General features: G+C 41.4%; 1 protein-coding gene and 1 long non-coding RNA gene across 8 annotated transcripts in view; one reads left to right on the top strand and one right to left on the bottom strand.

Moving 5' to 3' along the window:
- The window catches only part of MMUT (methylmalonyl-CoA mutase), an 84,269-nt gene that overhangs the window by 56,475 nt on the left and 2,405 nt on the right, over positions 1 to 25,389 (bottom strand). For 5 of the 7 annotated variants that reach the window (XM_081855522.1, XM_081855524.1, XM_081855521.1 and 2 more), the window contains exons 3-13: positions 24,446 to 24,813; positions 24,188 to 24,345; positions 23,489 to 23,660; positions 22,524 to 22,772; positions 20,905 to 21,016; positions 19,445 to 19,560; positions 18,057 to 18,172; positions 16,873 to 17,004; positions 15,109 to 15,256; positions 13,663 to 13,830; positions 11,904 to 12,133 (exon numbers count right to left, since the gene is read on the bottom strand). In XM_081855522.1, coding sequence (XP_081711648.1) covers positions 12,005 to 12,133; positions 13,663 to 13,830; positions 15,109 to 15,256; positions 16,873 to 17,004; positions 18,057 to 18,172; positions 19,445 to 19,560; positions 20,905 to 21,016; positions 22,524 to 22,772; positions 23,489 to 23,660; positions 24,188 to 24,345; positions 24,446 to 24,813 — 1,868 coding nt within the window. In that variant the 3' untranslated portion in view covers positions 11,904 to 12,004. Of the gene's footprint in view, positions 1 to 11,903; positions 12,134 to 13,662; positions 13,831 to 15,108; positions 15,257 to 16,872; positions 17,005 to 18,056; positions 18,173 to 19,444; positions 19,561 to 20,904; positions 21,017 to 22,523; positions 22,773 to 23,488; positions 23,661 to 24,187; positions 24,346 to 24,445; positions 24,814 to 25,389 lie in introns of those variants that run through there. The other 2 variants (XM_081855525.1, XM_081855526.1) reach the window with 1 other exon arrangement.
- LOC309338473 lies at positions 9,328 to 11,522 on the top strand. The gene is made up of 2 exons (XR_014154907.1): positions 9,328 to 9,370; positions 10,716 to 11,522. It is a non-coding gene; the product is annotated as an uncharacterized lncRNA (long non-coding RNA).

The following is a 25,389-nucleotide window of genomic DNA, read 5'->3' as shown; positions in this document are numbered from 1 at the left end:
GGCCAGAATGGCAGGAGGCCAGGCCAGAGCTTGGTAACCACGTACCACTGAGCCTCTTATTTATTTGTCTGACAAATAAATTACTATTTTAATTTCTCTATTGCTGCGTTGAATATTTCATTCCAGCTAAGCGTTAACCACAAGCAGGGTGCTACAGTATAACTTGCTGTTAAAATGGAATACACAAGATGAAACGGTTAAATCGGCTATGATAAAGTGGGCACAGGATATTGGATATAACATCATGTTTGAGGACTGGGAGAGGTTGTGGATTACTGGGCTGAATTTTACTGCATGTAATGCTTTGAAAGAAAATGTCATGAAAATGATATATAGATGGTACATGACCCCAGTCAAACTTGCAAAAATATACCACTTGTCTGATAACAAATGTTGGAAATGTAAGGAAAATGAAGGAACGTTCTTTCACCTCTGGTGGACCTGTCCTAGAGTGAAGGCCTTCTGGGAAATGATATATAATGAGCTGAAAAAGGTATTTAAGTATACCTTCCCTAAGAAACCAGAGGTCTTCCTTTTGGGTATTGTCGGCCAAGGGGTGTTAAAGAAGATCAAACATTTTTTACGTATGCAACAACAGCAGCAAGGATACTCGTCGCTAAGCATTGGAAAACCCAAGATTTACCCACACTGGAAGAATGGCAGATGCAACTGATAGACTACATGGAACTGGCTGAGATGACTGGTAGAATCCGAGACCTGGGAGAGGAGACGGTAGAAGAAGACTGGAAAAAATTTAAGATTTATTTGCAAAAATATTGTAAACTGTATGAATGTTAAGCAGGATGCTTGATTATAAACAATTTGGCACCATCAAAACAGACGAAGTGAATTATGAAGATAAGGCAAATTTAAAGAAAAACAAATTTTTTAGATAATAATTAGGTTAAGTTTAATTTGTTAAGAAGTGAAATAAATGTATCTAAAATTTGAGATATAACATAGAAAACTAGATAGTAAGGATGGAGATAAGGTGATAAATTGCTGGTTTAATTTTTACAACTTGGAACGCAGGAGCGGGAGACGTGAGGAAGTCCAAAGGAGATAAGAAAATATGTTATGATATGTAATATTTTTGTTTGCTTATTTATATTGTAATTAAAAAACCCTTAATAAAACATTTTTTAAAAAAGAAAGAACTGGATTTGTGCAGTTGTACAGAGCTCTCTTTTTCTTATATATCTCAGTGGTGGAAGGAGGAGACCTGTCCTTCCCCGTTTGTTTTCCCAAGCGCTGCTGAATGTGTGGTGCCCTCAGAGGCACAATTCATTTTCAGGACTCCTATAATAAGATGCAGAAGGTGGCTCTGACACTTTTGACCCACCAAACTTCTGCCGTGGAAAAAGCACATCAGCTTTTTGAGTTAGGAAAGGCTATTGAGAATTGAGCTCTTAGACTTAACACGCCTGCTTAAATTTGTGAAAATCAAAGGTGTATAAAATAAATGGTTGAAACTTAGCTCCCCTCTATCATCTGAAGTTGTTTGTAAGGACACCCTGTTGTGTTGTTTATTAAGAGATGGATACGAAATACTAAAGAGTATTATTTTCCCAAGCTGCAGCCTTGGCCGCTCTGAGCAAGGCTAACCTTTCCAGACCCTTTATTTCCCTGGCAGATACTTGGGCTAGAAACCCCTTTACGCAAACTAGAATGAGATGGCTGTAGCTGTAAGGGACGCGGGTGGCGCTGTGGGTTAAACCACAGAGCCTAGGACTTGCTGATCAGATGGTTGGCGGTTTGAATCCCCGCGACAGGGTGAGCTCGCGTTGCTCGGTCCCTGCTCCTGCCAACCTATCAGCTCGAAAGCACGTCGAAGTGCAAGTAGATAAATAGGTACCACTCCGGCGGGAAGGTAAACGGTGTTTCTGTACGCTGCTCTGGTTGGCCAGGAGCGGCTTAGTCATGCTGGCCACATAACACCAGTAAAGCGAGATGGGCTTTATTTATTAAGCCTTGGCCGCTCTGAGCGAGGTTAACCTTTCCAGACCTTTTATTTCCCTGGCAGATACTTGGGGTAGAAACTCCTTTACGCAAACTAGAATGAGATGGCTGTAGCTGTAAGCAACAGGCATCTTTGAGCAGGCACAGAGTATGCCGCCTGGCAATCCCAGCAGATAGGAGAGGCTTGTTGCCGCCCATCAGCTGTCATCCTCTTATGACAGGCTGCCATTCCTCAAGTACTTGAGGAATCTGGCTGGCACCAGGGGAGCTTGAGAACATAAAACGCATAGAATTGTAGAGTTGGAAGGGACCCAGCCGATCATCTAGTCTGCAATGCAGGAATATATGGCTGGCCCATCTGGGGATCAAACCTGCCACCGTGGCAATTTATTTGTTAAGAGGATGGGGGATAGGGAACAGTTCTTCATAAGGATCAGAATAAATGTGGCTGAAATTGCTTCCTTGAAAGCACCATCCCGGATTTGGAAAACTGATACCAGGAGCCATAGGTGCATTTATTGTGGGTCAGGCTTTATTTTGGAGGCTGAGGGCAGAGTCGAGTTATCTGTGATGCAATTGGTCAGTTAGTTAAATATTTTTATTGATTTATTTGATTTAGAGGGGGCAGCTCCCCCCGCCTCCCTGGCTACGCCCATGCCAGGAGCCTGACACATCGTCTTGGGTGTGGTGATGCTTTCAAGAAAGCAATCCCCAATATTCATTTTCTTTCTTTTTATGAACTTTTATGGACTTCCAATCTATATAATATGTTAAAGAAAGCAATAATATTTTGCTATCATCATAATAGCTTCTACGGATAAATATAATTCATACTTACCTGTTCTGGCTTGCCTAAGGAGAAAATTAAAAGGTCTATCAGCTTTGAAGACAGGAGCCTGGGATCGTTTTAGCAACACCATAGCTGTGTAGTAGAAAACAAATAGGGAATGCCTACTTTTATTTTTCTCCCTTTCATTCAATTCCAGAAGTCTCACAACAAGCCCAAATTACCATGGTAGCGTTGAAATAAATGTCTGCCCTGATCAGTCGTGGTTGGTGCCATGGGGCAGAGCTGCACCCCCAATACAGGCGCTGCTGCAACTTTCCTGAATGGGGCAGCGGTAAGATTGGGGCTGTGTGGACACGGGTGAGAGAGCTGGATTGGCTCCACCTGTGTGTCTGCACAGCCCCAACCTCACTCCTCCCTGCCCAGTTCAGGTGAACTGCAGGAATGTGGGTGTCGTGGCTGATGAACACCATGCCCCTTCCTGGTGCACATATTTGCAGCCCTTACCATCTAACACGGGGAATATTCATACGTTTGATTCCCTACTGGCTGGGCCCTGCACCCATGCAGATCCATTGGCTCTTGCCGGTCCGGAAAGCTCTACCTTAGAACATTGGGACATGATATTGAAGTGGTGTGTTTAACATTTAATGTTTTATTATGTTTTTGTATATGTTGGAAACTGCCCAGAGTAGCTGAGGCAACCCAGTCAGAATAATAATAATAATAATAATAATAATAATAATAATGGAATAAGACAGTCCTATGTTCACGGGAGAAATGTTGGAGGGTAAGGGACAAGTATAGGCAATAGCTAGTGCTCAGTAGGTGCAGGAACAGCTTCAGCTGGAATCCAAAGGAATAGGCACATTTTGCATGTTTATAAAAAGTGGAACATGGAAGAAAACAATATGAGAAAACTTAGTCGCGTCCCTTAAGAGGAGCAGGACTTGTGGCTGCTGGTTTTCTCAGGGCCCAGGAGTGCTGCATCACAAGGTTCATTGTGACATCTCCCTCTGCTGGCTCATTGGTCACCAGAGCTCTAGAAGGCCTGGGATCTCCTATGCTTGGATCATTCTGTGATTGCGAAGGAGAAGGCATGTAAGTAGGATTTCTTTCAGCATATCGGATCCTCTTCATTGAGGGTCTGCGTTGCGCACAGGCCATAGGTGCAGCCCCCTTTCCTTGGGAGTGGTGGTGTGATCGAGGGGGGCCTTTAAGAGGCAGTGGTGCAGCGTTGGGGGGGGGGGTTACCTAGGTTTGCGCCGCCAAACACCCGCCCTTCGATTTAGGTTTGTGCTTTGGCCTTGCTCTGGACTTCGTTGGTCGCCTGTTTTGGAACAGGGGCTGAGTAGGAATTTTTTCCATTTTGCAAATTGGCACTTGCCTCTTGGTTTTCGCCTACCTCTTAGCAACTGTCACAACTTTGTAAGGTTTGGCGGTTAGGCATTGGCTTAGTGAAATGTGGGGGAGGGGAGGTGCGGCCATCACCTGCCCCTCCAGGTACAAGGGTATTCCGGTAAAGGAATCCGCGGATCCGGATCTCGTCCAAAGTCTGCTTGGGAGGCTAGGGCCATGCCAGGACCCAGCGGGAACCCCGGGATGAGTTTCAGTTAGTCACCATTGATGGAGCTCCAGACACGCTGAAAAGCTCCACAGCAAGAATGCAAGGAGAAGCATAAAATAAAGGTGATTAAAACCTATTTAATGATTTATGGACGGGAGGAAGGTCGTGGAGGGAAGTTACAATTTTGTTTAGGAAAGGCTGGCCTTATGAAATACAAGATATAATAAGAGAGGAAGATGGTTGATGCTTAATAATTGTAATTAAAACAGAAGGGACAGAAATAGCAACAGTAAATGTCTATGCCCCAAACACTGATGACCCTAAGTTTATTCGCAATTGCTTTAAGAGATTAAGCTTCCTATCGTATCAGCAGTTTATAATGGGTGGAGACTTTAATGAAATTTTAGATCCACCGATGGATACCACATCAGTAGCCAGGAAAAAAAGGACAAAGGTTAGAGAGACAATTAATAACCATATGATACAGTGGAATTTAGTGGATCCTTTTAATATATAATTCGTAAATGGGAAAAAAAAGTTCATTCAATATATAACCCAAGAAACACAAATATATATTTAAAATAACTACAAATCTTCAACGTCAAGACTGGTGGAATAGGAAGGATATCAAGCTTACATCAGAGGAAAGATAATATCCTTCTCTGCCAACAAAGCCAAGCTGCAAAGATTAAAACAATCTAAAAACTTCTTTAAAAAGACTATGGTGCGATATGTCAAATAACCCATCTAATGCTGCATATGAAAGAATACAACTAACATTAGAACTGAATAATATACTAGCTCAAAAAATTGAGTTCAGCCTACTAAGTCTAAGACAAATCTATTGCAAACAGGGTGAAAGACCGACAAAAATTCTAGCTAATCGTCTAAAACAAAAGAAAGCGAACCAAATAATGCCCTTAATAAGAAATGAAAATAACATCGCAGCGACTTCATCAATAGATATCAATAAAGATCTTTTTTAATTCTACAAAAAATTATATGAAGGGCCAGATAATTTATCAGAGAATGAGATGGAGAACTTCTTTCAAGATATCAAAATACCAACTATTGAGGAAGATAAAAAAGATAAGCTGTCAGCACCCCTAAATATATTAGATATTGAGAATGGTATAGAAACAATGGAGAATGGGAAATCACCTGGACCAGACGGTTTTCCTATGGAATGGTATAAAATATTCAAAAATCTACTAGTCCCCAGACTTCTAGAAGTCTATAAGGAAATAGCTCATAAAGGTATATCTGCTACAACATTCAATGAAGCTTTAATAATGATTATACCAAAACCTAACAAAGACCCTACTAAATGTGCAAATTATAGACCAATATCATTAATGAATGTGGATGCAAAGATTTTGAATGTAATATTGGCAGCAAAATTACAAAAAGTTATTCAAGACTTGATAGCTAATAATCAAACAGGTTTTATAAAAACAAGACAAGCTACAGATAACATCAGATTAACAATAGATTTGATAAACTTAAACAAAGATGAAGAGGAGTTTATGATATTGCCATTAGATGCAGAAAAGGCTTTTGACAGAATATATAAAGAATTCATAGGGTTTGTGTTACGTAAATTTGGTTTCCCTATAGAATACTGTAATTGGATTAAAATGAAAACAAAAAAAAATTCCTTCCAGTAGCACCTTAAAGACCAACTAAGTCAGTTCTTGGTATGAGCTTTCGTGTGCATGCACACTTCTTCAGATACCAAGTGTGCATGCACACGAAAGCTCATACCAAGAACTGACTTAGTTGGTCTTTAAGGTGCTACTGGAAGGATTTTGTTTTGTTTTGACTATGGCAGACCAACACGGCTACCTATCTGTAACTGGATTAAAATGAGTTATAAAACCCCAACAGCTCTAATTTTTACAAATGGAAGAATTTTGAATTTGATTAGTTTAAATCGTTGAGGAACGAAGCAAGGATGTCCTCTTTCTCCATTATTATTTAATCTCTGCCTGGAACCATTAACAAGAGCAATAATTCAGGATGAGCATATCAAGGGTGTAAAACACAACAAAGATAATTACAAAATTGTATTATTTACAGATGATATCCTTTTATTTATTACAAAACCAGAAGATACAATTCCAAAAATTATGGAGAAAATAAAAACCTTTGGCAGAATATCGGGATATTCTATAAATTGGACAAAATCAGAGATTTTACCAATTGGGCCAAGGGCTACTTTGTATAGAAACCATCAATTTCGGATGTGCAAAGACTTTATTAAATACTTGGGTATAATGATTTCATCAGATATAGACCAAACTGTACAATTAAATTTGAATCAAATTATAAATGAGATTTCTTTTGATATTGAGAGGTGGGGACCTCTAAACCTCTCCCTTTGGGGAAAGGATAATGTCCTCAAAATGAATGATGTTCCAAAGCTTTTATACATTCTTAGAGGATTACCAATACATATTGCCAAATTTTACTTCCAAAAAATAAATCAACTATGTAGATTGTGCCTTTTTGGTACAAAGCCACCAAAAATATCACTACATACAATGCAACTTCCAACTAAGGAAGGTGGCTTTGGTCTCCCAAATCTGGAACTATGTCACCAGGCCTACCTGCTGAGTAAGACTAACGAGTGGAGAGCTAGCAGGAATCCCAATTGGGCCACTTTCGAATATAGTTTCTTTGGACCTCTTGTAGGGTGGACTCAACTCGGCTCCAATTTTATGAAATATCCTATTATCCTGGAGACTATTAAAGCACCTATAAAAAATTGGATGAATATAAATATAAATAATAAGGATGACCCCTGTAAACATGAGAAATTAACAATATGGGCCAACCCAAAATTAAAAATTGGAAATCAAGTAATAATTTGGCAAAATTGGATGAAAAAATGTATTTTGACATTGAATCAATTAATTGATGAAAATTTGTGGAATATAAGACCTTGCAAGTAAAGTATGGATTAACCAGTGAAACACAATGGCAATACATCCAATTGAAACATATGTTGGAAAGGCAGTTTGGCCCTGACGCTAAAGCAGCCTCGGAAACACCCATGCTGCTACAAGATTTAATCTCTGCAGCAAAAACAAAAAACTCTACACTTGCACTATATAAAACCCTACTCAACAGGAAGAAATATGATTTAGAATATGATAGACAAAAATGGAGTGAAGAGTTGGGGCTCCAGATAACAAATGACATATGGGAGTCAAGTATAAAATCAACAGAAATAGCCTCTATGGATCTAAGACTAAGACTTATTCAACAGAAAATAATATTTGGAGTCCACTGGACTCCCGCAAAACTATACCAGAAGAAAATAACAAGTGCAGACAACTGCTGGAGATGTGGGAGTAAAAATGCAAACTTAGTACATATGATGATTAAATGCCCGATGATAAGATCATTTTGGTGTGAGGTGAGGATATTTATAGGAAGAGTCATAAAAAGAAATTGTTATTTAGCGGAATTAAATTTAATTCTAAGTTATATTCTGGAAACGTGGGAGATTACAAGGTGTCAAAAATAAATAAATGGATGTACCGTGCTATATTAGAAGCAAAAAAACCTTGTTTTGATGAATTGGAAGAGCCGCAAAAAGATTCCATTGAGCACATGGATTGATAATATGGACAGACTAGCTACATACAAACGAATTGCATGTCGACGCAAATTAAGAATGGATAAATATGAAGAAATCTGGAAGGAATATTTAAGCAATAAGGCGGATAACGGTGGGAAGTAGGGGGAGGAGAGAGAGGCAGGGAAATATTGTTAAAAAGGTGTAGTCCTAGGTATATCAGTGTATCCAAATCTGAATTGTCAAACTGTGTTATTATGGTTTTTGTTGTATGTGTCTTTTGCGATTGCTGTTTGTATTGAAAAAAATGATTAAATAAATTTAAAAAACAACCATTGATGGAGCGTCCTCTGTTGGTGGCTTACTCTTCCAGACTTCCTACAAGGCAGGCAGGAGTTATTGTCAATGCCTAAGCCAGGCATGCCCAAAGTCCATTTTTTCAGGGTCCTAATCCGGTTAAATCTGGCCCCTGTGTCAGTTGATTTCCTCAAGCTCAACAACTTTGGTCAGCCCTTCACTTCATCAAATCTGGACCTCTTTGAAAAAAGTTTGGACATCACTGGCCTAAGCCAATACAACCCACATTGCTGTACTCAATAAAGTTGTGGCCTAAATTTTGCCCATTAACCTTCAGAGTAAAATGCTGTCTCAAGGTGTTCTTCTTATTCTTGGGGAGGGGGGTGCGCACGCGGGGCCTTGATGCGCAACTGAATTCTGTGGTGATAGGGAGCTTAGAGGCGTGAATGCAAAAACCAGTTTTGGGACGTAGATCAGGAGAGGACTAACTGTGAGCCCCATTTCTCACATTTTTCTCTTTCCTTTTTAGGCTTTCAAGACTGCGAAGAGTGATTTCGCGAATGGCGAAAAAAAATAAAGTGTGCCCTCTCCCCGAGTCCTCCCCCCCGCCCCCCGCCTGCCCTCCCGCCTCCCCCTGTGGACCCCTTTTCAAAAGGACCACAAAGGTAAAACCTTTCAGCATATAGTAGTTGATTCCAGTCCCTAAGATTTCTCAGGAAAGGATGAGACCTATTTTGAGCTTTAGATCATCACACCCCATGTGGCTCTTTGTTTCCCTGTAGGCTCCACGGACTTCCTTGCCGCCTCAGGCGAAACAGAAAGAAAGCAATCCTGAAGGTAATGTCTGTTTCTGTGGATGTGTTCAGAAAGTCTCTCTCTCTCTGTGTGTAAGAAGCCTCTCTAACTGGCAGCCTTCTCTTCTTTTCCTTTCAGAAGAGCTCATCCTGGAAGACCTGGAAGACCTGGAGGAAGAGGAGTAAGAGACTGGGCGGCATTGGGGCAGCTTTATCCATCGTTAACAGTTCTTGGCTGTTGTAATGTTTGGCTTTTGTGTCTTTCCTTGAAGGTGAAAGCTTGCGGAGATGAAGATGTAGCTCAGCGTTGTCTTGCTGCCCTGTCATAATGCCCCAGGAACAAGGCCATTTGATAGCCCAGCAGTGGAAGCAGCACGTGCCAGGTATGGGGGGAAATACTGTGCATTTAACCAAAGGGTGGTTCAGAGCATCTCTCCCGGGCTTTGACTAACTCCCTGTGGCCCTGCTCTGGCAGCGCATAAGGAATGGGTGTGACTAGAGAGATGTTTTCAATGGTGGCCCAGATTTAAAAGGCATTCAGCTGTCTCTCAGCCTGATTTCCTTCACTGAGGGGCAAAGGGGTGGGGATTATGAAGCTAGATCATCACTCTGAGTTCTTTGCAGGAAAACCAGGAGAAAAAGACAACAAATTTATAAATAAAACACGAATAAATATCTAAGGGCGAAGGGAAGCCAGAAGCAGCCATAACACATATTTTGCTCCTTTATATTCCCAGATGGGGCGCTGCTGAGAGTGCTGCATGAGCCAGAGTTGTGCTTAGTTTGTACTAGAAATTGGCTTTTAGTAGTGTAGCTCCAGCCCTCTGGAATCCGTTCCCAGCTGGAATTAGACAGGTGCCTAGCATCATAATGTTTACGTGTCTTCTTGAAGATCTTTTATTTAGGAAAGCTCTCCCTAATGTGTAACCCAGTAAGTCATCTGTAGGATCTGTACCATTCTGCCAGCAATTACCATCACCATCTGTTACTTGGGTATAGCCTGGAAGGTTCATAAAACCTCTCATGAGATACAGAACTTCAACAGGACTTCAAATGCAGCAAAGCTGGAAAAGAAATTGACATTGGTGGGTATGTGGTGTTGTGAGCAGAGTATTTTTGTATTTTAAAGAGCAATAGGAACACAGTGTTCCTTTGACTCAGACATTGATTCTGTCCCCACAGATTGAAAATTATTGTCAAAATATTGGGGAAATGCCAAAGCACTTATGGATGCTGTGGACTGGGCTCTTTGTGTGTGTTTGCCTTCATGTATGGTTTGTGTTCCATTTGAGTTGCAGACATTGAGCAACTCCTCTGTTTTTCAGTTGTTAGATACATTGGTATGAAAGCTTATTGTATTAATGCGAAATAATATTAATATTCAAAATATTTATACCCCACCCATCTGGTTGGGTTTTCGCAGCCACATACATACTGGGGACTAACTTAATGATGAACCTGTATACTGTAAGACTCTCAGATCTTGCAATACATGGGCTCATAGAGGAACCATGTGGGGCTGCTGTACTGCAGAGGATACTGCTTTTGGGTCTTAGGATAAAATGAATGGACAGCCTAAAATAAAAGCAAGAGCCAATTGTTTAAATATCTCTTAAATGTTGAAGCACTAATCCTTCATTTCTCTCTCACCGATTTGAAATAACAGATAGAGAAGGAGAAAATATAAAAAGCCAGCCAGTAACTAATTATAAGTGGTTGTTTTGACAGATGGCTGTACTGATCAGTGTGGGATTCTTCAGCGCATGGACACCATATGCCGCAGTCAGCTTCTGGTCAATATTTCACTCCAGTGAATCCAGTGAATGTTGCCATGTCTTTTTGCTAAATCCTCAACAGCCTACAACCCTTTCCATGTACTATACTTTCAGCAAAACTTAAGCGCCTCCAGTGCTGCTGTGGTCAGAAAGTTTACTTTAGCACCAAGCATACCACCAATTGCCATGTGTCAGTGATTTGGTCAGGATGGGATAACGCACACATTTCTTCATTCAGAAAGACAGACAGTGGAGAAGTTCCAAATCCATCCGCTGCAGCTGCAGAAGTCTTATTCGAAAACGTTGCTCCAAAGTCCAGATCATGAAGTCTCCCAGGGAAACACTGCAAGGGCAGTAATTCCTAGGAAGTTTATAATAAACTGCTTGCAGGATAATTCCCAGGTCTCTGTTCCTTAAAAAAAAAGACCTGCCAGCAAGAAATGAGGAATCTCAAGGAATTTTGAGCACATGGACTAAATTAGAATTTGCTATATTAATAGCTGGTAGAGGAGGTATTTATGCAATTAAAAGAGATTGTAATGTTAGTGAACTTGGCATTTGTTTTTGTGCTTTTGTTGGACTGTATGGGATGCTGAGCTCAGGTGTCAATGATGGAGTCTCAAGAGGCACAGGCGTCTTGAAGAATAAGAAAAGACCTTTGCATAACGGGCTGTTAACACCTCCCCCTTCAATACTTCTATTAAGGCTGTTGAGCTAGAACATTACAAAAAATGGACTTTTCATAAAAGGGTTGCTCTAATCGTCTTGTGCATGTCATCTCAGTAAAGGATTCGTGAGGTCACAGAACTACCAGGGGTAGGAAATGGATATTTGTCAATCTGACAAGCAAAGAAAGCTAGGGCAACAAGACTGGACCGAAAGGGCAAGAGGCATGTGAACAAACAGTATGAAACAGCAGGACAAAATTTCACCACCTTTCTGTATCAGTAACATTTATTTTAAATTGTAATTTGCATTTCCAAAGATCTGATGTGTATTTCAGATATAATGAAGTCTTATATGCAAAATTTTAAAATTTACTCATTTAGATTCTTTGATAGATTTTACATACGTATGTAATAATATTGCAGATAATTTCCCACTTTCTTAGAAAGCATAAGGCAACACCAGACATTGTAGATGATTTCGCATCAATTCCTTCTTTTTATCAACAGATCACAATGCATCAACACAAAGTATAAGATTCACCATGAGATACAAAGTTTGTTATGAGACACAAGTTTACACAGATTGCTGCCTATTATCCAAGCATTTCTCAATATCTTCAAGAACTTGGACAGCTGCCTTTGGGATTCGGGTTCCAGGGCCAAATATATTGGAAACACCAGAGTCATACAAGAAGTCATAATCCTGTGCAGGAGAAAAACAGACATAAAACATGCATGCAAACTTTGTAAAGTAAAATTCTGCAGAACACATGCTAAAAGAGCAGAGTTTAGCAATGGCAGGTCAGGAGGCAGTGCACATGGAGAAGGGAAAATAACTTGGTATGCTAGCTATGGGGGAAAACAGTGATGCTCTCACCTACGCAAACCCCGCCATGTGTGCAAAGTCCTAGTGACTACAGGTTCAAGCAATCTCTGCTCTAGGTGTTATCCTATCTAACATAAAAAATGAAATGATCAAAAGTGGGGAACATTTTCACCTCTGCTCCAAGACAACCAGAGACTTGTGGCTCTATACGAATCTTTTGCCAGGTGTAACAATTACCGTATACCAAGGTCAAGAGATTTGAAGCAGAAAAGCAAATTCTACCCGACTCCACTTGCCATTTTCCCCTCCAGCCCTTTCTTCCCTTCTTCCTAACTGTTTAAACCAATTCATGAACCAAGAACTTCTACATTGACCACTAATAATGAAACATATGTTCTGGATATTTTCCCACATTTATTATGCTGTTTTTGTGATACACAAATGACATAAGAAAACTTGGTACAGTATACAGTGTACCTCTAGTTACGAACTTCATTCGTTCCTAACCTGAAACTGTTCTTAACTAGAGGCGTGCTTTCGCTAATGGGGCTTCTTGCTGCTGCGCCAGCACACAATTTCCATTCTCATCCTGGGGCAAAGTTCTCAACTTGAGGTAACTCCACATTAGCGGAGTTTGTAACCTGAAGTGTTTGTAACTCGAGGTACCACTATACTCATTTGTATAACATTATTCTTGTTTATAACGCCCCACCACCCCCTGGAAAAAAACAAAATTCTGGAAGAAGAAAAAATTATATACCATATTTTTCGCTCTATAAGACATACCAGACCACAAGACGCACCAAGTTTTTGGAGCAGGAAAACAAGAAAAAAAATATTCTGAATCTCAGAAGCCAGAACAGCAAGAGGGATCACTGCGCAGTGAAAGCAGCAATCCCTCTTGCTGTTCTGGCTTCTGGGATAGCTGCGCAGCCTGCATTTGCTCCATAAGACGCACACACATTTCCCCTTACTTTTTAGGAGGGAAAAAGTGAGTCTTATAGAGCAAAAAATATGGTATATTCTATGTCAGTAAAGGAAACTAGTCCCTTTTTTCTTCATTTCTTAAAATGTTTATGAATATTTTTAACTTTAAAAACTGATTTTTAAATTATTTGATTATATTGGCAGTTTTAGAAAACTTTTAGGAGGCTGCTTTTCAACTGCGTTGTTCTGTGAACCCTAAACCTGTAAACTACAACGCTTTCCAAAATTTGCTGAAGGATTTCCACATTTCAATAGCTAGATGTTATTTTAAAAGCCTTTCAATGGTGTTCATTTGCCTGGAGGAGGAGGAGGAGGAGGAGGAGGAGGAGGAGGAGGAGAAAGTAGATGGAGACCCCACCTCACTGGGAACAATTTAATCATCTCACAACAAGCCATCTTGTGATGGTGGTGCGCAGTACCTGGGGAGGGATGACGCCTCCACACATGACGAGAATGTCTGGACGGCCAAGGGCATGCAGCTCTTTGAGGAGTTCAGGAACAAGCGTTTTGTGGCCAGCAGCCAAGGTGCTCACCCCCACGCAATGCACATCCGCATCTACCGCCTGCTGGGCCACTTCACGGGGTGTCTAGGAAGAGAAAGCAAAGGAAGTGTCAAACAATATGGGAAAGAAGAATGCATAAAACCTAACACTGCATGCAGACCCATACTTCTTTTTTCATAGAGAAGAGCGACAAGAAAACACTAGGCACCAGCATGCACCGCTGAAGGCTGCTACTGGCATTTAGGTTAGACAATACAGTGGTACCTCGGGTTACATACACTTCAGGTTACAGACTCCGCTAACCCAGAAACAGTACCTCGGGTTAAGAACTTTGCTTCAGGATGAGAACAGAAATCGCTTGGTGGTGACGTGGTGGCAGTGGGAGGCCCCATTAGCTAAAGTGCTGCTTCAGGTTAAGAAGTTTCAGGTTAAGAACAGACCTCCGGAACGAATTAAGTACTTAACCCGAGGTACCACTGTATGGGTGCCCAGAAAGTAGAGTACATAGAGGAACATAACCACCTAACCCACTGCATCTTCCAACTCTGGAATCTGTAAAATCATCCCAGTGCAACATATTCTGGTTGTTACCTTTGGTGCGAACAGGAAATTGAAACAATAGCTGCATGTATTTTTTACAACATTATTTTACAAATTAATAAATTGCTTAAAAGCCCGAGGCCCTCAAAGCTGTGTACAAAAATATAAAATACAAAAATACAAAAAATAAATAAAACCATTCCTACAGATGACTTATTGGGAGCCTAGAGCTTGCCGATCAGAAGGTCGGCGGTTCAAATCCCCGCAACGGGGTGAGCTCCCGTTGCTCAGCCTCAGCTCCTGCCCACCTAGCAGTTTGAAAGCACATCAAAGTGCAAGTACCGTATTTTTTGCACCACAACACTCACTTTTTTCCTCCTAAAAAGTAAGGGGAAATGTCTGTGCGTGTTATGGAGGGAATGCCTATGGGTGGCATGCCTACAGATTTTCCTCCTCTAAAAACTACGTGCGTTTTATGGTCGGGTGCGTGTTATAGAGCGAAAAATACGGTAGATAAATAGGTACCACTCCGGCAGGAAGGTAAACGGCGTTTCCGTGCACTGCTCTGGTTTTGCCAGAAGCGGTTTAGTCATGATGGCCACATGACCCAGAAAAACTGTCTGCGGACAAACGTTGGCTCCCTTGGCCAGTAAAGCGAGATGAGCGCCGCAACCCTAGTGTCATCCGTGACTGGACCTAACGGTCAGGAGTCCCTTTACCTTTAACTATCCTTTATTCAAGCATCAGACATTTTAACTGCTAGGAGAAGCAAGCAAGCAAGCAAACAAACAAATAAAAATTTGAATGGAAGAGACTAAATACCTGGAAGAGTGGGCCTATATCCACATCAAACCCTAGGTCAGCAAATCCCGTAGCAATCACTTTGGCTCCTCTGTCATGGCCATCTTGGCCCATTTTTGCAACAAGAAGACGTGGTCTCCGACCTTCACGTTCCACAAACTTGTTAACTCTGAATTTAGAATTTGCATTTTTAAGGGTATCTTGACAGCTGTGACTACCACAAAAAGTCTTCTATTTTTAAAGATTTATCTATATGCATTTGAATTCTATTAGTAGTATGGAGTTTTATGTGTATATGGAAATTTTATAATCTCTCTCTCTCATTTACCTTCCTTTTGGTAATGATGAGATTGAATCAAATCAGGAACAAAAGGAAAAACAGGGAATACATTAAAATAACACAAAAAATTCTAGTAACTCCTAATATAATAGATGCAAGATTATGCTGAGCTTGCTTTATTTATTTCATAAAAGCAATAAAATTAGCAGTAAAAAGAACTAAAAACAACCTTTTCAAAACATTGAAAAAATAAAATCAGCGATATGCTAAACACAGATTAAAACACACATCACTATTCTCTTAGGGTAGGTCTCTCAAAACCAGCATGTTTTTACCAAACAGAGTAACAGAGGTGCTTGCCTGATGTCACTAGGAAAGGAGTTTCCAAATGTAGATGTGGCTACGCTGAAGGATATTATTATTAACAAGTATTATGTGGTACCCGTAACCATGCCAGTTCTGCAGAATGAAGTGGCTGAGTGGGAAAATATGGGTTAAAGCAACCTTGCTGGTGAACTGGTTCCAAGGTGTTAAGGGCTTTATATACTACTGGTAACACCTTGAACACAGCCTGGTATTTTATCAGGTTCTCCTCATCATCAACAGCCTTAAATTAAAGGCGATGAGTTTATTTTGTGAAATGTCTAGTTTACAATACTTCCCATAACCAATTAATAAATACAGCGAATTTGCAGAACGGATACAACAAACCTGAATAACAAACATAACCCAGCATTAACAAAACAAAACTAACCCATTTTAGACACATGCAAAGAGGTAATAGCTTTAAGGTAATTGTTTGACTTTATAAAATTTGGAAGAACATTTATTAAGTAAAAATGGTTGGCTTATAAAGGGGATAAAATAATGTACAGTGGTGCCTCGCAAGACGAAAAGAATCCGTTCCGCGATTCTCTTTGTCTAGCGGTTTTTTCGCCTTGCGAAGCAAGCCCATTAGCGGCTTAGCGGATTAGCACTATTAGCGGCTTAGCGGCTTAGAAAAAGGGGGTGGGGAGGGGGAAAAAGTCAGAAAAACTCGCAAGACATTTTTGTCTTGCGAAGCAAGCCCATAGGGAAATTCGTCTTGCGAAGCGCCTCGAAAAATGGAAAACCCTTTCGTCTAGCGGGTTTTTCATCTTGCGAGGCATTCGTCTTGCGGGGCACCACTGTAATCCCCCAATTAAAAATGGAGAAGATAAAAGAAATGCAGAAATTACAGAGGGCAGTATCAAATGAATACCTCCCATCAGTGCTAGGATTTCTGCCTGTGAGTTAGGCTTCCCTCCTCTGCTCTGGAGGGAAGGGGGCACAGCTAACAGGAACTAGCATTAGTGCAGTAAATTTGAGAAGTGTAAGAAATTCTGTGAAATACAAACTACTGTATAGTTTAAATACTCTAAAACTTTGGAAGTGAGATGGGACATACGTTCGTAGCATGCAAAAATTTGTAAGCCTGATAGCGCACCATCTGATTTAATCCATTCCATAGAAACAGTACACCTTACCTGTTGATTGCTTGAGCAATTTCGTCACTCTCCCCAAACTCCTGACGGTAAGCTCCACTCACCATGCGGTCACTGGCTTTGTGTTCACCAAACACCTTTTTCATTGCATCCGTTATTTCACCAACTGTACATCTGAAAAAATGTATGCGGCCCAAACATTAAGGTTGGGTAAACACACCTCAACAGAAAGAAACAAAAACTCAGCACCTATTTCAATGGCACTTGTCACAATAGTTTAATATTACAATAATCTAAGCACAGCAAACTTAATCTCAACTTTCCCCAATTCTGCAATATTGGAAGTTAAAAAAGGTTAGGGACCCCTGACAGTTAAGTCCAGTTGCAGACGACTCTGGGGTTGTGGTGCTCATCTTGCTTTACTGGCAGAGGGAGCCGGCGTTTGTCCGCAGGCAGTTTTTCTGGGTTATGTGGCCAGCATGACTAAGCCTCTTCTGGCGAACCAGAGCAGTGCACAGAAACACTGTTTATCTTCCCGCCGGAGCGGTACCTATTTATCTACTTGCACTTGGACGTTCTTTCAAACTGCTAGGTTGGCAGGAGCTGGGATCGAGCAATGGAAGCTCACCCCGTCGCGGGGATTCGAACTGCTGACCTTCCAATCAGCAAGCCCTAGGCTCTGTGGTTTACACTACAGCGCCACCTGCGTCCCCTATCAGAAGTTAGAATCGTGTATTAATGTGCAGTAGAGCTACGCTAAACGCTCCTAGGAGACACCTCACTTGGACCCAAAGCTAAGCACATACAATGGGGCTTGTGGACCCTGACTTCCCAGTCATCCTCCCCACAGCAGTCTTGAAATGTTCAACTGAGAATATAAAGGAGCAAAATATTTGTTATGGCTGCTTCTGGCTTCCCTCCTCCCTTAGATATTTATTCGCGTTTTATTTATTTAAAAATTTGTTGCCTTTTTCTCCTGGTTTTCCTGCGAAGAACTCAGAGTGATGATCTAGCTTCATAATCCCCACCCCTTTGCCCCTCAGTGAAGGAAATCAGGCTGAGAGACAGCTGAATGCCTTTTAAATCTGGGCCACCATTGAAAACATCTCTCTAGTCACACCCATTCCTTATGCGCTGCCAGAGCAGGGCCACAGGGAGTTAGTCAGAGCCCGGGAGAGATGCTCTGAACCACCCTTTGGTTAAATGCACAGTATTTCCCCCCATACCTGGCACGTGCTGCTTCCACTGCTAGGCCCAGCAAATTGCCTTGGCCTGTGGCGGCGCATTCTGAGAGGGCAGCTAGACAACGCTGCGCTACAACTTCTTCTCTGCAAGCTTTCACCTTCAAGGAAAGACACAAAAGCAAAACTTTACAACAGCCAAGAACTGTTTGCAGCATAATTCTATAGGGCTCCCTGGTTCTGCTTAAGTTGTTCCTTTTATACAATTTGTGCTGTTTTTATATTGCCAGCCACACAGAGAGCTTTGGTTATAGGGTGGGATATAAATAATCAAAGTAAATGAGTAAGTAAGTAATAGAGACTGTTTTGTAAAAAAGAGTTTGAAGAGGACTCATGTAATCAATATTTATTAGATCAATAAGACCTATCTCAGTACATCTCCTTGGTGCCAGCAGTTTATCTATCTTGCCATAAATGTCACTCCTGAAACTTAAAGGAAATATCACTCATTGCCTTTGATATAATGCAAACAGATACGCTCTGAAGCCCCCAAATAGGAAACCCTCACAGAGATGCAGATTCACTTGTTTGCGTCTAAGAGGTTCCCAATCAGGGAACTTTGCTGACATCTACTATCATTGAAAAAGAACAAACCCAAGCATTGCACACACATGCCATTATTTATTTCTAAAAATTACACCCTGACTGACCATCAATGCTAATTAATCATCTGTCCAATATGTGTGTGTGTGTTGGGAGGATGAAGTTCAGCCTGCAAACTAAACTGGTTTAGTACAGTTTTCTAATACAATTCTAGCAGTCAATTTAGGAAGGTGGTAACATTTAAAATAAAATGAAGGGTCCAGAAGCGAAAAGCACCAAAGCTTTGTTTATGAAAATCAGGAATGTTCAAAATCAACAATAGTAGTTTGATAATGTATTTGCCTATTCTGGTAAAAAAGCCCAAACAGGATAAATTATTAGCTATACAACCTCCAGCTATGACTGAAATAAACCACTACCTTTGACTTTGTCAACTGTTCAGCTTCTGAAGTGTTATACTACATTTGTGAGCAATTAAAGTATGTAATTTTTTAAATAGCTATCAACACACAACAACAACAACAACAACAACAAGCACATATTATTTATACCCCACTCATCTGGCTGGGTTTCCCCAGCTACAAGACATAGATACAGACAGGACAAGAGAGGGGCTTTAGCAAAGAAGGGAGTAGAGAACAGTATTAAAATGCTATTTTCTCTGAGAGAGAGAGAGCGATCATGCAATATGGAAAATGCATATTATTTCAATCGGTCAAAGCGATCCTAAGCATATTAAGAAGTATTCTTAACTGTAATATGGTTTGACACAAATATAAAAAAACACTATATGTCAATATTATTTCACCTATTAAAACTCTAACACTTACCTTTTTAAGTTTTTCAATCTGTTTGTTACGGACTGAAGTGTTATCAATTGCCAAAACTTCAACAGTCTCTTCTTTTTCCAACTGGTATTTATTCACTCCGACAATTACTTCAGAACCTGGGTATTTCCCAAATGTTAAGGATTTAAAATAAATTTCAGAAACTGCTAACTTAAAACAAGTTTCTATCAAGCCGCGACATGAAGTCAGATTTCTAAAAAGAAAAACACAACCTGAAAGCTTTTTCACCAACGGCATTCAAATTTTAATTTAGGTAGCTAAGATTTTCAGCTTGCATGCACGTAAAAACTGCAATGCTTCCACACAGGTGAACGTGTCACGATCTGTATTGCAAAGGAGAGGAAACCTCAAATACAGAAAAGCCAAAGTCAATGGGACCCATGAACAACGTAAGAAACAGTGGATGCTATTAACAGAAATAGCTGTGCAATATGAAGTCACAGGCAAGATGCTCATATAAAAGGTAAAGGGACCCCTGACCATTAAGTCCAGTCGTGGACGACTCTGGGGTTGCAGCGCTCATCTTGCTTTACTGGCCGAGGGAGCCGGCGTACAGCTTCCAGGTCATTTGGCCAGCAGGACTAAGCCGCTTCTGGCAAACCAGAGCAGCGCACGGAAACACTGTTTACCTTTCCACTGAAGCAGTATCTATTTATCCACTAGCACTTTGACGTGCTTTCGAACTGCTAGGTTGGCAGGAGCAGGGACTGAGCAACCCGTCGCGGGGATTCGAACCACTGACCTTCTGATTGGCAAGTGCTAGGCTCTGTGGTTTAACCCACAGCGTCACCCGTGTCCCTTATAGCAGCCAGAAAATACACAATTCCCCTATGAAACAGAGGACTTGTATAGGGCAATAGAAATCAGTTCAAAAATACAAACTACTTTTTGAAAGCCCCCCCCCCTTTAGTAGGTGGTTCATTATGCAGCATGGGTGACTGCATGAGAAACACAATTTCCCCTGGGCTTGCAGCACTAGTTGCAGAGTTCACTGGAACCCAGCCCTTGTTTCACGTATGGTGTCTAGCTCAGACAGGCAAAAAACAAATGCAACTATCGTGGTACCTTGTGTTGTGTAACCTCCGCCGCGTGTGTCCACAGAAGTGGTCCTCCAGTTATGAAATTTTCGGGATATGGCCAGGCCTCTGGAATTGATCCCGTTCAGAACCGGAGGTACCACTGTACTACTGTTTCCAAAGGATTTTATTTCATACACTGACAGACTTATCTTACTAGCAAGTGTTGCTGAAATTCAACTTGGATTCTACATTTTCATTCTCCTAATTTTGGACTAGAGTTTTAAGAGTTACAGGAACTTAAGTCTTAATATATAAATAAAGGTATTCAAGTTCAAGACTGATACTTGTTTATATGTCTGGCAGACTGCGGCTGCGCAGTTACGTAAGTGTATGTTGTGTTTAAATAGTGTCCACTTTCCTTACCAGAATCAATCCTGGCTTGTCTCCGGGCAGCACACTCTTCAATTCGAAGTTTGGGGATTCCTTCAGCTACAGCTTTGGCCATCCCACCCATTTCCTCAATCTCATTAATGAGCTAACCAGACAACAAAATTTGGATACTGTTAATGACTCTCAGTATGTGGCTGTCTAGCACTAAAATCACCATTAAAGCAACATTCTCTGACCCCACTATTTGCAAGGAAACTACTTACAAAACTGGGAGAGATGAAATGCAACCATTTAAGACCAGGGGTGGGGAACTGCATCCAGCCAGTGTGCTGGCTCCCTAAGACTCTCACACTCTGGTGTCAAAGGCCAAAGGGGATTGTTGCAAACTGCCCAGCTGATGGGCAGTTACAGCTACCTCCTTTGAAGGTATGCTCCCAAGTCCAATCAGCTGACTGGTGCTGGGAGTGTGCCCTGAAACACAAAGCAGTTTCCATTGAAAGCATTATTTTATTATTATTAATTATTAAATTTGTATACTGCCCTTCAGCTGATGATCACAGAGTTCCCCCTCTTGCTTTTACAAGCAGTTTCGGTGCTTCAAAAACAAACAAACAAACCCCTCCCTGATGCACTGGGTAGTTCCCATGGGGAAATTCCTGAGGAACTGTACAGCACTAAAGGGAGTTCCACTTGCAAAGGAACAATCAGGAGCTCACCCTTCCAAATGGCATTTCTTAAAACCAGGTTTGTGAATAGTTGTTTATTTACCCACCTAAGTCAAGCAAGATGTTGTTCCTGCTAATCAGGACGGTATGTAAATTGGAAAGCATGTAGTTCTCTTATTTTAGGTAAAGGTAAAGGGACCTCTGACCATTAGGTTCAGTCGCGGACGACTCTGGGGTTGCGGCGCTCATCTCGCTTTATTGGCCGAGGGAGCCGGCATACTGCTTCCAGGTCATGTGGCCAGCATGACTAAGCCGCTTCTGGCGAACCAGAGCAGTGCACGGAAACGCCGTTTACCTTCCCGCCGGAGGGGTACCTATTTATCTACTTGCACTTTGATGTGCTTTCAAACTGCTAGGTTGGCAGGAGCTGAGACCAAACAACACGAGTGGGGATTTGAACCGCCGACCTTCTGATCGGCAAGCCCTAGGCTCTGTGGTTTAACCCATAGCGCCACCCATGTCCCTATTTATTCTCTTATTTTTGGCATTTCCTAAGTTTGGATTGCCGAAGAGGTCAATCCAAACCTCTGACCAGTCATTGTGAAAGGGGGAGGGAGAGAGAGAGAGAAATATCCTTTCGTTATGCCAGCACCCAGGCTGGTGCAGGCCCAGAATGGATCTGCTGCAGTCACATGATAACAGCAGGGTTGGCAAAGGATCAACTCTGCCAGCCAGTGATGGTAACTTCTCCCTGCCCACTGTTCAGAGGTGCACTGAGACATTCCTCACCAATGGTGGAAAGAAGCCGAGCTGGGCAGGACAAAGGAACATTTCTGTCTCGTCCAAACCCCAAACACAGCGGATCAAGGGTTTAGATCACTCTGCAAATATACAGGCTAATAAGTTTCCAAGACTTATTTGCAAGGCTGCTTAAAATTACCAGCTTCCTTTTTCTCTCTGCCTCCCTCCTCAAAGCAAAACACTGACCTTTAATGCAGCTTCATACATATCATTGGTGAGAGATTCCATCAGAAAGGAGCCACCCCATGGATCTGCGACTTTAGGAATCCCAGACTCTTCCTGTATTATAATCTGGGTATTCCGGGCAATTCGAGCACTTTTCACTGTTGGCAATCCCAAAGCTTCATCAAATGAATTTGTATGCAAGGACTGAGTACCTCCAAAAACTGCTGCCATTGCCTCAATTGTAGTGCGGATTATGTTATTGTAAGGATCCTAGAAGAGAAACCAGAGCATTTGTAAGGAATATAGTACACCAATATACAGAGTGCAGTAGATTAGCAATTAAAAAAACTGGGCTCCCCTACCTTTACTTTTTTTTGCTGCTGTAGCTTTGAGGCCCCAAAATTGGGCCTCTCAGGGGATTCACAGAAACCTGAATCCACCCGATCCGAACCTACCAGTGTCCTGTCCCTATCCTCAAATGCCCTATCTTGGGGCTTGTCCACAGGCCACTGCCAGAGGTAGATTCCTGCCCCACTGGGGAAGAGAGGACTGCCACAGCAATGAAGCCTTCCCTGATGGCAAAGGGTCCCTTTTGCCTTATCTTAACCCCCTTCATTGGTGGAGATTGGAGGCGGAAATTGTACTGTTTGGCCGTATTCAGAATTGCTGACCCTCTAAATATGACTTCCTCCTATATGTACACCACTCTTAACTACACTTCTAAATACATTTAAATTGCATGTACATTTAAAATAACTTTAATTAAATATCAGGATGTAGGAACGTTGAGCAAAATCTTATTTAGTAATGACATTAGGTAGTCAATGCTACTTCCTCCTTCCTTCCTTTCTTGGCCTTTTAACAGAAGCTGTTTGAAGGCACCCAGAGTTAGAAAAACTACTGCTTTATTATCTGTGAGCATGCACCACTATATTTACTACTCTGAATATTACACTTGGGGTAGATAATTAAAATGGGATTCCTACCTGCTCAGTTAGTGACCACCCAGAAGTCTGACAATGAGCTCGAAGGAGAAGTGATTTGGTGTCCTTGGGCTGAAACATTTTCTCTATTAAATGAGCCCAAAGCCGCCTCCCGGCTCTTAGCTTGGCTATTTCCATGTAGAAGTTCATACCAATTCCCCAGAAGAAAGACAGCCTAGAATAAGAGCACAAATGGTCTTAACAGAGTAGAATAAGGAACAAATTACACTGTGGATTATACAGTACATATAAATAACAATGTTCTTGAACCCAAAATGGAAAGATGTGTCCTTCAGCCTGTCTTTGAAATACTAAAGGGATAGCTGAGTTTTCAAGAGTACATACACAGAAAGTTCTGATCACAACCAACAGTCATGGCTGATAGATCAATCCCATGAAGCCACCAGATGGCCACATTCATCCTGGGGTTGGAAATGGTGGGTTGTATCTAACACTGTTGTTCCATTTCAAGCAACAGGCTTCCACTTGTGCAATGGAACTTCGCCCCTCTTCTGCAGTCCCTCCTTCAAGATCTCTTCCAGGGGACTGGGGGAACCTTCCAGAGCAGATTCCGACATAAGGAGAACAAAAGGTTTCTACATCCCTTGCTATAGCATCAAACCATTTTATACATTGGAACCAGAGCCCAGTCTTGAAATTAAAAACTAGATTCACCCTGACAAAGATGACCGACTGATGTACCTTGGTGCAAATTCATCAATAGTGAGACCAGCCTGGAGTCCAGTTCTGCAGTACTCTAAGCCATCAGCTATAGTGTAAGCTAATTCCAAAATCGCATCAGCTCCAGCTTCTTGCATATGGTACCCACTGATGGAAATAGAATTAAATTTGGGCATGTGCTGCAATAAAAAAAGTATACAGCTTTGTTCTACAAGAGGCATCAACCTATGAATGCTACACATAGTAATGATAATTAATGGATATTAAAGCAAATAATACCTTTGATGTATATTGAAATATGTCAGCAATTATCCGCATTGATGGTTCTGGAGGGAAAATATATGTATTTCGAACCATGAATTCTTTCAGTATATCATTCTGTATTGTCCCAGTGAGCTTGGATTGTGGCACTCCTTGTTCCTCCCCAGTTACGATGAACGTAGCTAGGACAGGAATTACTGCCCCGTTCATTGTCATTGAAACAGACATCTTCTCCAAAGGAATCCCATCAAAAAGTATCTTGGTATCTTCTACTGTATCAATGGCAACTCCAGCCATTCCAACATCTCCACGGACTCGGGGGTTGTCTGAATCATATCCGCGGTGAGTTGCCAGATCAAAAGCAACGGATAAACCCTGCTGGCCAGCTAGTCCCATAAAAAAAAAAAAGATTAATAACAAAAGAGTTAAAATAAAGCCCCCTAATATTACACATCTTAATTAAGAGTCAGACTGAATCACAAGCTGCACATGTTCTGGCAGCATTTGAACAGGAATCATACAATAAATGTTAGCAGTAGTTTTTAACTAAAAAACTGACCTCTGAGAGCTAATATAAGAATCTGCAAGTGATCAAATATTCTGCTTCCAGACCTACCCTTAAAACTATATGCCTGATCCTGCACATCAAACTCAGTGCTCCCCACTCCCAAGTAAGGGTGCATAGTGATGAAATCTTACAGCAGAATCCTATCCATAGCTACTTAGAAGAAGTGTCCTGGGTTCCTTCTAAGTATGCATGCCTAGGATTGCCCTCACAGTTATACATGAAATACTTTGGTCCCAAAAGTACAGTGCAATCCTAACCATGCCTACTCGGAAGTAAGTCTTACTGAATTCAATGGGGCTTACTCCCAGGTTAGTGGGGTTAGGACTGCAGCCCTAGACCAGGCTTCCTCAACCTCGGCCATCTAGATGTTTTTGGCCTACAACTCCCATGATCC

Source organism: Podarcis erhardii (assembly GCF_964252035.2).
Source record: "Podarcis erhardii genome assembly, chromosome: 3".
Taxonomy (NCBI): domain Eukaryota; kingdom Metazoa; phylum Chordata; class Lepidosauria; order Squamata; family Lacertidae; genus Podarcis; species Podarcis erhardii.
This window is presented reverse-complemented; position numbering and strand designations above follow the sequence as displayed.